The sequence below is a fragment of the Oncorhynchus mykiss genome, chromosome 7, assembly GCF_057628025.1.
Source record: "Oncorhynchus mykiss isolate SJ-2025 chromosome 7, ASM5762802v1, whole genome shotgun sequence".
NCBI lineage: Eukaryota > Metazoa > Chordata > Actinopteri > Salmoniformes > Salmonidae > Oncorhynchus > Oncorhynchus mykiss.
The window spans coordinates 84,476,399-84,489,599 of record NC_143028.1 but is presented as its reverse complement, the minus strand read 5'-3'; the positions used below and the strand labels follow the sequence as shown (position 1 = coordinate 84,489,599).

At 47.8% G+C, this 13,201-nt stretch overlaps 1 protein-coding gene across 5 annotated transcripts in view; it reads right to left on the bottom strand.

Annotated features, from left to right (window-relative positions):
* Positions 1-13,201, bottom strand: part of ptpdc1a (protein tyrosine phosphatase domain containing 1a) — a 90,964-nt gene that overhangs the window by 39,956 nt on the left and 37,807 nt on the right. For 3 of the 5 annotated variants that reach the window (XM_036984357.2, XM_090242162.1, XM_090242161.1), the window contains exon 3: positions 8,412-8,583. In XM_036984357.2, the coding sequence (XP_036840252.2) occupies positions 8,412-8,583 (172 nt within the window). Of the gene's footprint in view, positions 1-76; positions 1,226-1,382; positions 3,122-3,351; positions 3,492-8,411; positions 8,584-13,201 lie in introns of those variants that run through there. The other 2 variants (XM_090242163.1, XM_036984359.2) reach the window with 2 other exon arrangements.

The following is a 13,201-nucleotide window of genomic DNA, read 5'->3' as shown; positions in this document are numbered from 1 at the left end:
ACCAGATCAGGTGATGGAGAGCCGTGTGAGTGAAGTGCGTCGGAGCAGGCAGCAGGGAGAAGGGCTGCAGGCAGCAGGGAGAAGGGCTGCAGGCACCAGGGAGAAGGGATACAGGCACCAAGGAGAAGGGCTGCAGGCAGCAGGCAGCAGGGAGAAGGGCTGCAGGCAGCACTCAGGGGGAAGGGCTGCAGGCAGCACTCAGGGGGAAGGGCTGGAGGCAGCAGGCAGTAGGGAGAAGGGCTGCAGGCAGCAGGGAGAAGGGATACAGGCACCAAGGAGAAGGGCTGCAGGCAGCAGGCAGCAGGGAGAAGGGCTGGAGGCAGCAGGCAGTAGGGAGAAGGGCTGCAGGCAGCAGGGAGAAGGGATACAGGCACCAAGGAGAAGGGCTGCAGGCAGCAGGCAGCACTCAGGGGGAAGGGCTGCAGGCAGCACTCAGGGGGAAGGGCTGCAGGCAGCACTCAGGGGGAAGGGCTGCAGGCAGCACTCAGGGGGAAGGGCTGCAGGCAGCACTCAGGGAGAAGGGCTGCAGGCAGCACTCAGGGAGAAGGGCTGCAGGCAGCACTCAGGGAGAAGGGCTGCAGGCAGCACTCAGGGAGAAGGGCTGCAGGCAGCACTCAGGGAGAAGGGCTGCAGGCAGCACTCAGGGAGAAGGGCTGCAGGCAGCACTCAGAGAGAAGGGCTGCAGGCAGCACTCAGGGAGAAGGGCTGCAGGCAGCACTCAGGGGGAAGGGCTGCAGGCAGCACTCAGGGGGAAGGGCTGCAGGCAGCACTCAGGGGGAAGGGCTGCAGGGAGAAGGGCAGGCAGCAGGGAGAAGGGCTGCAGGCAGCAGGCAGCACTCAGGCAGAAGGGCTGCAGGCAGCAGGCAGCAGGGAGAAGGGCTGCAGGCAGCAGGCAGCAGGGAGAAGGGCAGCAGAAGGCATGGATTTTGTGCATTATGGCCACACAAAGGGGATGCCACCAGGAAATTTGAGGCATTATTAAAAATGTGTTTGATTTGAAATATGAACGCTGGTGATATGATCAAATATTTTTGTATTTTATTTAACTAGGCAAGTCAGCCGACCCCGGCCAAACCCGGACGACGCTAGGCCAATATTGTGCCGCCCTATGCGACTCCCAATTATGCCCAGATGTGATGAAGCCTGGATTCGAACCAGGGACTGCAGTGACGCCTCTTGTACTGAGATGTCTTAAGACCGCTGCGCCACCTGGGAGGCCTGAACACTGGTAATATGATAAAAAGCAGAACAGTAAGTTATGTTAGATGTGAACACGGGTGATATTGATTGATTTAGGAATCAACCATTCTGTTTTAAACAGGGTGCCTGTGAGAATCATGTGGGTTGTTTTTACTGGTGGGGATTGCGGTAGTAGTGGTCACCTGGGATGGGGTTAGCGGGTGCTGCAACATTGCCCAATCCTGATTCTGCAGCTGCGAGCTGGTCCTACAGGTGATGCCCATTCTGAGGAAGAGGCTGGTCCTACAGGTGATGCCCATTCTGAGGAAGAGGCTGGTCCTACAGGTGATGCCCATTCTGAGGAAGAGGCTGGTCCTACAGGTGATGCCCATTCTGAGGAAGAGGCTGGTCCTACAGGTGATGCCCATTCTAAGGAAGAGGCTGGTCCTACAGGTGATGCCCATTCTGAGGAAGAGGCTGGTCCTACAGGTGATCCCCATTCTGAGGAAGAGGCTGGTCCTACAGGTGATGCCCATTCTGAGGAAGAGGCTGGTCCTACAGGTGATGCCCATTCTGAGGAAGAGGCTGGTCCTACAGGTGATGCCCATTCTAAGGAAGAGGCTGGTCCTACAGGTGATGCCCATTCTGAGGAAGAGGCTGGTCCTACAGGTGATCCCCATTCTGAGGAAGAGGCTGGTCCTACAGGTGATGCCCATTCTAAGGAAGAGGCTGGTCCTACAGGTGATGCCCATTCTGCTGCAGAGGCTGGTCCTACAGGTGATGCCCATTCTACTGCAGAGGCTGGTCCTACAGGTGATGCCCATTCTGCTGCAGAGGCTGGTCCTACAGGTGATGCCCATTCTGCTGCAGAGGCTGGTCCTACAGGTGATGCCCATTCTGCTGCAGAGGCTGGTCCTACAGGTGATGCCCATTCTGAGGAAGAGGCTGGTCCTACAGGTGATGCCCATACTGAGGAAGAGGCTGGTCCTACAGGTGATGCCCATACTGAGGAAGAGGCTGGTCCTACAGGTGATGCCCATTCTGAGGAAGAGGCTGGTCCTACAGGTGATGCCCATTCTGAGGAAGAGGCTGGTCCTACAGGTGATCCCCATTCTGAGGAAGAGGCTGGTCCTACAGTTGATGCCCATTCTGAGGAAGAGGCTGGTCCTACAGATGATGCCCATTCTGAGGAAGAGGCTGGTCCTACAGGTGATCCCCATTCTGCCGCAGAGGCTGGTCCAGGTCTCCATCATCATCCTCAGGCTCCACAATGTCCTGGTTGCTGAGGCAGACGTGCAGCATTCAACCACCTCAGACACAAAGGTAGGCTTCACCTCCAGGCCTTCATGATGGAGCTTCACAGGGTCTTCATTATCCTGAAGGACCACTCCACCACATTCCTCGCCTTGGAATGCTTTACATTGTAGGTGGCCTCCACTGCACCCATCACCGGCTGCCTTTAGGATCATTATACAGATGGGCTCGGCCAGGCAGAGTTACCCTCGGCCAGGCAGAGTTACCCTCTGCCAGGCAGAGTCCATCCCTTAGGATGGAGGGTAAAGGACTGTGTTACAGGACCCTGGCGTCGTGCACAGACCCGGGGAAGGCAATGTAGATGAACCTGCACCTGTGGTCACAGATGGCCTGTAGCTGATATGAATAAAACTCTTCATGATCCCACCACTGACCCCATGGATGACATGGAGCACTGTGGTCCGGTGGACATCAAATGCCTCGGACACAACACGATACGAAGTGGCACTGGCCAGCCATTAGAGAAACAGGAGGCTTCCAAGGTCTGGTCCCAGCCATGGTCCTGGTCTTCATGCTGCAAGGACTCTACCAGCCTGTCAAAAGAGGGTCATTCGGAAGTGGGGCTTGAGGTCAAGGTCGTCTGGGATGGGTACATTGGGATTTAGCAGTAGGGTCCTCTGCCACCAGTCTGTGATGAGAAAAGGCAACTTTACCAAATTGAAAACAAAATAAATAGCTTTCACATGATTTGATATGTAGGCCTTTTCTGCCATGTGTGTGCATTATTGAATGTAGCCTATAGACTACACTAAACCACATGTTCTAACATTGTAGTCCAAGTAGATGTATCACATTGAGAATGAACTTGGCTACATACAGACCAGTACAGTGTAATGATTGACTTAGAATGTGGCCTACCTACATTTGCATTTTGGTCAAGGAGAATACAGCGCCTCAACAGCGCCCTCCTTTGACCAGATGCCTGTCGTCTCCTCCTCCTTCCAGCCTCGGTCTTCTGAACAGCCAACGGCAGTTCATCATTATAGCCAGGACAACAAATACAGCTGCCATGAAAGCTAAATACATGTCTAACAACGACAGACAGCAAGGACTATGAGATGTGGTGAGTTGCCGCTGCAGGTAACGTTAAAGTGTGTGGTATGTCTGTCTCAAGTCTCATACAGTGAACGGTGTGCCGAGTGGAGTCACAGAGGGTTTAACATACTATAACAATGGACACTTCCAATACAGACAAACAACGACACATCCAATACAGACGGAGGAAAACAGACACAGAGGGTTTAACATACTATAACAATGGACACTTCCAATACAGACAAACAACGACACATCCAATACAGACGGAGGAAAACAGACACAGAGGGTTTAACATACTATAACAATGGACACTTCCAATACAGACAAACAACGACACATCCAATACAGACGGAGGAAAACAGACACAGAGGGTTTAACATACTATAACAATGGACACTTCCAATACAGACAAACAACGACACATCCAATACAGACGGAGGAAAACAGACAAACAACGACACATCCAATACAGACAAACAACAACACATCCAATACAGACAGAGGAAAACATTGATTGACTTGATTATTCACATCATTCTTAGCTAAGCGGTATAGTCGTTGTGTGTTCTCAATGGACATTGTTCATGAAGTTGTAAGATGTGTAGATAGTCATTTGTTATGCTAACAAGCTAGCATCAACCTCCAATAGACAGGCGAAGCGCTAGTACACTTGACTGAAAGGACACCGTGCGTTTACAGTATACTAAAAATGAACTAATAGTATATACTCATGAAGTATATAGTATACAGTATGTTAGTATGGGAACACAGCTCCGGTCTTTGGTTGTCCTTGGCTGTCCCTTCGATGCCCCCTCAACTGAACCTACACTGCCTTTACAGACTAACTTGCCTCAACTTGATCCCAAACCGACTGACATGCTTTCAATCTCCGTCATTTACATATTTATTTGTTGTCTTACTTTTGATGCGCTTTGAGATTCTTTGAAAAGTTAAAGAATGTATTAATTATTATATCTGTAACTCAAGCATGCCTAGTAGTACTGAGTTTGGTAATGCTTAGAGACATTTATTTAAGAGGACCACAATGGAAATACCGTTTCAAACTTTTTTGTGTCATCCTCAATGATTTAAAATGGCTTTATCCACGAGGTTTTATTGTGTTTTAAATGATCAAATAGATCTATCATACTACCTATCTATCTAACTAAATATCTATCTTACTACCCACATATCTATCTATCTTACTACCCACATATCTATCTTACTACCCATCTATCTATCCATCCATCCATCCATCCATCTTACTACCCATCTATCTATCTTACTACCCATCTATCTATCTTACTACCCATATCGATCTATATCTACCCATCTAAATATCTATCCAACAACATATCTATATTACAACCCATCTACCTACCTATCTATCTACAGATCTACCTACCTACCTACCTACCTACCTACCTACCTACCTACCTACCTACCTATCTATCTTACTACCCATCTATCTATTCAATTCAAGGGGCTTTATTGGCATGGGAAACGTGTTAACATTGCCAAAGCAAGTGAGGTAGATAATATACAAAAGTGAAATAAACAATACAAATTTACAGTAAACATTACACATACAGAAGTTTTAAAATAATAAAGACATTACAAATGTCATACATACATACATACATATATATATATATATATATATACACACACACACACACACACACACACACTTCTCAAAAAAATAAAGGGAACACTTAAACAACATAATGTAACTCCAAGTCAATCACACTTCTGTGAAATCAAACTGTCCACTTAGGAAGCAACACTGATTGACAATAAATTTCACATGCTGTTGTGCAAATGGAATAGACAACAGGTGGAAAGTATAGGCATTTAGCAAGACACCCCCAATAAAGGAGTGGTTCTGCAGGTGGTGACCAGACCACTTCTCAGTTCCTATGCTTCCTGGCTGATGTTTTGGTCACTTTTGAATGCTGGCGGTGCTTTCACTCTAGTGGTAGCATGAGACGGAGTCTACAACCCACACAAGTGGCTCAGGTAGTGCAGCTCATCCAGGATGGCACATCAATGCGAGCTGTGGCAAGAAGGTTTGCTGTGTCTGTCAGCGTAGTGTCCAGAGCATGGAGGTGCTACCAGGAGACAGGCCAGTACATCAGGAGACATGGAGGAGGCCGTAGGACAATTTTGTTTCTGGTGTCCTTTGACAGCTCTTTGGTCTTGGCCATAGTGGAGTTTGGAGTGTGACTGTTTGAGGTTGTGGACAGGTGTCTTTTATACTGATAACAAGTTCAAACAGGTGCCATTAATACAGGTAACGAGTGGAGGACAGAGGAGCCTCTTAAAGAAGAAGTTACAAGTCTATGAGAGCCAGAAATCTTGCTTGTGTGACCAAATACTTATTTTCCACCATTATTTGCAAATAAATTAATTATCAAAATGTGATTTTCTGGATTTTTTTTCTCATTTTGTCTGTCATAGTTGAAGTGTACCTATGATGAAAATTACAGGCCCCTCTCATATTTTTAAGTGGGAGAACTTGCTCAATTGGTGGCTGCCTAAATACTTTTTTGCCCCACTGTATGTATAGTTTTTTGTGTGCTCTAGGGCAACAGTGTCTAGATGGAATTTGTATTTGTGGTCGTGGCGACTGGACCTTTTTTGGAACACCATTATTTTGGTCTTACTGAGATTTACTGTCAGGGCCCAGGTCTGACAGAATCTGTGCAGAATATCTAGGTGCTGCTGTAGGCCCTCCTTGGTTGGTGACAGAAGCACCAGATCATCAGCAAACAGCAGACATTTGACTTCGGATTCTAGTAGGGTGAGGCCGGGTGCTGCAGACTTTTCTAGTGCCCGCGCCAATTCGTTGATATATATGTTGAAGAGGGTGGGGCTTAAGCTGCATCCCTGTCTCACCCCACGGCCCTGTGAGTTTTTTGCCCATTTTAACCGCACACTTGTTGTTTGTGTACATGGATTTTATAATGTTGTATGTTTTTCCCTCAACACCACTTTTTATCAATTTGTATAGCAGACCCTCATGCCAAATTGAGTCAAAGGCTTTTTTGAAATCAACAAATCATGATAAGACTTTGCCTTTGTTTTGTTTGTTGGTGTGCAGGGTGAACACGTACGTACGGTAATTTGGTCAAAAAATTGACATTTGCTCAGTACATTGTTTTCACTGAGGAAATGTACAAGTCTGCTGTTAATGATAATGCAGAGGATTTTCCCAAGGTTACTTTTGACGCAAAGTAGTTTTTGGGGTCAAATTTGTCTCCACTTTTGTGGATTGGGCTGATCAGTCCTTGGTTCCAAATATTGGGGAAGATGCCAGAGCTAAGGATGATGTTAAAGCGTTTTAGTATAGCCAATTGGAATTTGCTGTCTGTATATTTGATAATTTTATTAAGGATACCATCAACACCGCATGCCTTTTTGGGTTGGAGGGTTTTTATTTTGTCCTGTAGTTCATTCAAGGTAATTGGAGAATCCAGTGGGTTCTGGTCGTCTTTAATAGTTGATTCTAAGATTTGTATTTGATCATGTACATGTTTTTGCTCTTTATCCTTTGTTATAGAGCCAAAAAGATTGGAGAAGTGGTTTACCCATACATCTCCATTTTGGATAGATAATTCTTTGTGTTGTTGTTTGTTTAGTGTTTTCCAATTTTCCCAGAAGTGGTTAGAGTCTATGGATTCTTCAATTACATTGAGCTGATTTCTAACGTGCTGTTCCTTCTTTTTCCGTAGTGTATTTCTGTATGGTTTTAGTGATTCACCATAGTGAAGGCGTAGACTCAGGTTTTCTGGGTATCTATGTTTTTGGTTGGACAGGTTTCTCAATTTCTTTCTTAGATTTTTGCTTTCTTCATCAAACCATTTGTCATTGTTGTTAATTTTATTCGGTTTTCTATTTGAGATTTTTAGATTTGATAGGGAAGCTGAGAGGTCAAATATACTGTTAAGATTTTCTACTGCCAAGTTTACACCTTCACTATTACAGTGGAACGTTTTACCCAGGAAATTGTCTAAAAGGGATTGAATTTGTTGTTGCCTAATTGGAAACCTACCAAAAAACAAACTGCATTCCTTCCATCTATAGCATTTCTTAATATTACTCAGTTCCTTTGGCTTTAATGTCTCATGATTTGAGTATTGCTCTGTTCAAGTAGACTGTGATTTTTCTGTGATCTGATAGGGGTGTTAGTGGGCTGACTGTGAACGCTCTGAGAGACTCTGGGTTGAGGTCAGTGATAAAGTAGTCTACAGTAGTCTACAGTCCCCTCGAAGCCTACCATTAACTATGTACATACCCAGCGTGCGACAGAGCTGCAGGAGGTGTGACCCGTTTTTGTTGGTTATGTTGTCATAGTTGTGCCTAGGGGGGCATATGTGGGAGAGAATGCTGTCACCTGCAGGCAGGTGTGTGTCCCCCTGTGTGCTGAGGGTGTCAGGTTCTTGTCCGGTTCTGGTATTTAGGTCACCACAGACTAGTACATGTCCCTGGGCCTGGAAATGATTCATTTCCCCCTCCAGGATGGAGAAGCTGTCTTCATTATAGTATGGGGATTCTAGTGGGGGGGATATACTGTAGGATGGAGAAGCTGTCTTCATTAAAGTATGGGGGTTCTATATATATACACATCTACCTATCTCAATACATGTATATATCTAACTACCTGTCTATCTAACTAACTACCTATCTATCTTACTACCTATCTATCTAACTACCTATCTATCTTGCCACCTACCTAACTACCTATCCATCTAACTACCTATCCATCCAACTACCTAATCCAGAGCTGTCTGATACTATCTAACTATCTATCTATCTATCTATCTATAAGCCCAGAAGAGAGACAGAGGACAGACACGGGATGTTAGACAGAGACTCACCATGAGGAGTACAGTCCCTTAACGGCCTGCTCCTTGTCACTCCAGCGGGCCGGGTTCTCGTATTTACAGGCCCTCCCTCCACACGCCATGGAGCACTGCATGTGACCTGGGATCACATGTCTCAAAGTCTCCCCCACCTTGGTGTACTTGGCTGTGGGGACCCGAGTACTGACTGCAGAGAGAGAGAAGAGGAGAGATCAACAAGCACATCCCACTAGACTACATACTAGCTGCATTCTGTGTGACTAGACTACATCATCCCCATTCTGTGTGACTAGGCTACATCATCCCCATTCTGTGTGACTAGACTACATCATCCCCATTCTGTGTGACTAGACTACATCATCCCCATTCTGTGTGACTAGACTACATCATCCCCATTCTGTGTGACTAGACTACATCATCCCCATTCTGTGTGACTAGACTACATCATCCCCATTCTGTGTGACTAGACTACATCATCCCCATTCTGTGTGACTAGACTACATCATCCCCATTCTGTGTGACTAGACTACATCATCCCCATTCTGTGTGACTAGACTACATCATCCCCATTCTGTGTGACTAGGCTACATCATCCCCATTCTGTGTGACTAGGCTACATCATCCCCATTCTGTGTGACTAGGCTACATCATCCCCATTCTGTGTGACTAGACTACATCATCCCCATTCTTGTGACTAGACTACATCATCCCCATTCTGTGTGACTAGGCTACATCATCCCCATTCTGTGTGACTAGACTACATATTCTCCTGCTGTATTTTACGTTGGCTTTTCTCTCCAACAACAGACACCTCTTTGAAAACACACGTTCACAGACAAAAAAATTCCCTAGCAACTAAAGCCTTCTCCTCCCCTCATTAATGTGGGTTAGCATCTCAGCATCTTTACCTCAAGGTAAACCAAACAAGACTAGAAATGTCCAAGTATCATTAGCCCTGTCAGTGCCTCAACCAGCTACTCTGACTAGCCCTGTCAGGTCTTCAACCAGCTCCTCTGACTAGCCCTGTCAGGTCTTCAACCAGCTCCTCTGACTAGCCCTGTCAGGTCATCAACCAGCTCCTCTGACTAGCCCTGTCAGGTCTTCAACCAGCTCCTCTGACTAGCCCTGTCAGGTCTTCAACCAGCTCCTCTGACTAGCCCTGTCAGGTCTTCAACCAGCTCCTCTGACTAGCCCTGTCAGGTCTTCAACCAGCTCCTCTGACTAGCCCTGTCAGTGCCACAAGCAGCTCCTCTGACTAGCCCTGTCAGTGCCTCAACCAGCTCCTCTAACTAGCCCTGTCAGGTCTTCAACCAGCTCCTCTAACTAGCCCTGTCAGTTCTTGAACCAGCTCCTCTAACTAGCCCCGTCAGTTCTTCAACCAGCTCCTCTAACTAGCCTTGTCAGTGCCTCAACCAGCTCCTCTGACTAACCCTGTCAGGTCATCAACCAGCTCCTCTAACTAGCCCTGTCAGGTCTTCAACCAGCTCCTCTAACTAGCCCTGTCAGGTCTTCAACCAGCTCCTCTGACTAACCCTGTCAGGTCTTCAACCAGCTCCTCTGACTAACCCTGTCAGGTCTTCAACCAGCTCCTCTGACTAATCCTGTCAGGTCTTCAACCAGCTCCTCTGACTAACCCTGTCAGGTCTTCAACCAGCTCCTCTGACTAACCCTGTCAGGTCTTCAACCAGCTCATCTAACTAGCCCTGTCAGTGCCTCAACCAGCTCCTTTGACTAGCCCTGTCAGGTCTTCAACCAGCTCCTCTGACTAGCCCTGTCAGTGCCTCAACCAGCTCCTCTAACTAGCCCTGTCAAGGTCTTCAACCAGCTCCTCTAACTAGCCCTGTCAGTGCCTCAACCAGCTCCTCTGACTAGCCCTGTCATACTGAGTTCAGACAGATTTGACCAGCCAGGTTAACAGAGAGATGTTCAGACAGATCTGAACAAGCCAGGTTAACAGAGAGATGTTCAGACAGATCTGAACTAGCCAGGTTAACAGAGAGATGTTCAGACAGATCTGAACCAGCCAGGTTAACAGAGAGATGTTCAGACAGATCTGAACCAGCCAGGTTAACAGAGAGATGTTCAGACAGATCTGAACCAGCCAGGTTAACAGAGAGATGTTCAGACAGATCTGAACCAGCCAGGTTAACAGAGAGATGTTCAGACAGATCTGAACCAGCCAGGTTAACAGAGAGATGTTCAGACAGATCTGAACCAGCCAGGTTAACAGAGAGATGTTCAGACAGATCTGAACCAGCCAGGTTAACAGAGAGATGTTCAGACAGATCTGAGGTCCCCCTGCGTGTCCGCTGTCCTCAAGGTCCCTCAGTGTCTCCTCAAGGTCCCCCTGTGGCTCCGCTGTACTCAAGGTCCCCCTGTCCTCAAGGTCCCCCAGTGTCTCCGCTGTCCTCAAGGCCCCCCTGTCCTCAAGGTCCCCGTGCGTCTCCGCTGTCCTCAAGGTCCCTCAGACTCCTTGTCTAATTGACACAGTCCTCCTAGCTGCCTCAGTCTAATCCTGTGCCATGGACCTAGTACAGCCTGCCTCTCCCTGCCCTGTCTAACCAGCCCCCCTCTCTCTCTCCCCTGCCCTGTCTAACCAGCCCCTCTCTCTCTCTCTCCCTCCCTGCCCTGTCTAACCAGCCCCCCTCTCTCTCTCTCCCTGCCCTGTCTAACCAGCCCCCCTCTCTCCCTGCCCTGTCTAACCAGCCCCCCTCTCTCCCTGCCCTGTCTAACCAGCCCCCCTCTCTCCCTGCCCTGTCTAACCAGCCCCCCTCTCTCCATGTCCTGTCTAACCAGCCCCCCTCTCTCCCTGTCCTGTCTAACCAGCCCCCCTCTCTCCCTGTCCTGTCTAACCAGCCCCCCTCTCTCCCTGTCCTGTCTAACCAGCCCCTCTCCCTGCCCTGTCTAACCAGCCCCCCCTCTCTCCCTGCCCTTTCTAACCAGCCCCCCCTCTCTCCCTGCCCTGTCTAACCAGCCCCTCTCTCTCCCTGCCCTGTCTAACCAGCCCCTCTCTCTCCCTGTCTAACCTGTGTATTGACAGTCAGTGAGGCTGCATGCTGGCTAAACGGAGCGATCCAGTGACTCATCGCAGTACAGTAGCCCGCTGGCACAAAGAGAGGCCAATACAATCCATCATTACTTTCATCACACAGTCACTGTCCCCATGACAACCAACTCACTCCTAAATCCTCAGTAGGTGGGAATAGGTCTCATTTGGGGCCGCCCTCAGCGACTAAACACAATGGGTTTGGAATGAAGCTGTTATTCTAGTGTTTACATCTCAACGACAATAAGAGTGGTTTATGTAACAGAAGAACACAAAGAGATGTTGTTCTGATAGAGAGAGGCTGCTGTTCAAACCTCCAGAGATCAGAGAGATATAACGAGAGAGAGACTGCTGTTCAAACCTCCAGAGATCAGAGAGATATAACGAGAGAGAGGCTGCTGTTCAAACCTCCAGAGATCAGAGAGATATAACGAGAGAGAGAGGCTGCTGTTCAAACCTCCAGAGATCAGAGAGATATAACGAGAGAGAGAGAGGGAGAGAGAGAGACTGCTGTTCAAACCTCCAGAGATCAGAGAGTTATAACGAGAGAGAGAGAGGGAGAGAGAGAGACTGCTGTTCAGACCTCCAGAGATCAGAGAGATATAACGAGAGAGAGAGAGGGAGAGAGAGAGACTGCTGTTCAAACCTCCAGAGATCAGAGAGTTATAACGAGAGAGAGAGAGGGAGAGAGAGAGACTGCTGTTCAAACCTCCAGAGATCAGAGAGTTATAACGAGAGAGAGAGGGAGAGAGAGAGACTGCTGTTCAAACCTCCAGAGATCAGAGAGTTATAACGAGAGAGAGAGGGAGAGACTGCTGTTCAAACCTCCAGAGATCAGAGAGTTATAACGAGAGAGAGAGAGGGAGAGAGAGAGACTGCTGTTCAGACCTCCAGAGATCAGAGAGTTATAACGAGAGAGAGAGGGAGAGACTGCTGTTCAAACCTCCAGAGATCAGAGAGTTATAACGAGAGAGAGAGAGGGAGAGAGAGAGACTGCTGTTCAAACCTCCAGAGATCAGAGAGATATAACGAGAGAGAGAGAGGGAGAGAGAGAGACTGCTGTTCAAACCTCCAGAGATCAGAGAGATAAAACGAGAGAGACTGCTGTTCAAACCTCCAGAGATCAGAGAGTTATAACGAGAGAGAGAGAGAGAGAGGGAGAGACTGCTGTTCAAACCTCCAGAGATCAGAGAGATATAACGAGAGAGAGAGAGGGAGAGAGAGAGAGACTGCTGTTCAAACCTCCAGAGATCAGAGAGATATAACGAGAGAGAGAGAGGGAGAGAGAGACTGCTGTTCAAACCTCCAGAGATCAGAGAGTTATAACGAGAGAGAGAGAGGGAGAGAGAGAGACTGCTGTTCAAACCTCCAGAGAGTTATAACGAGAGAGAGAGAGGGAGAGAGAGAGACTGCTGTTCAAACCTCCAGAGATCAGAGAGTTATAACGAGAGAGAGAGAGAGAGACTGCTGTTCAAACCTCCAGAGATCAGAGAGTTATAACGAGAGAGAGAGAGGGAGAGAGAGAGACTGCTGTTCAAACCTCCAGAGATCAGAGAGATATAACGAGAGAGAGAGAGAGGGAGAGAGAGAGACTGCTGTTCAAACCTCCAGAGATCAGAGAGATATAACGAGAGAGAGAGAGGGAGAGAGAGAGAGACTGCTGTTCAAACCTCCAGAGATCAGAGAGATATAACGAGAGAGAGAGAGAGAGAGAGAGAGACTGCTGTTCAAACCTCCAGAGATCAGAGAGATATAACGA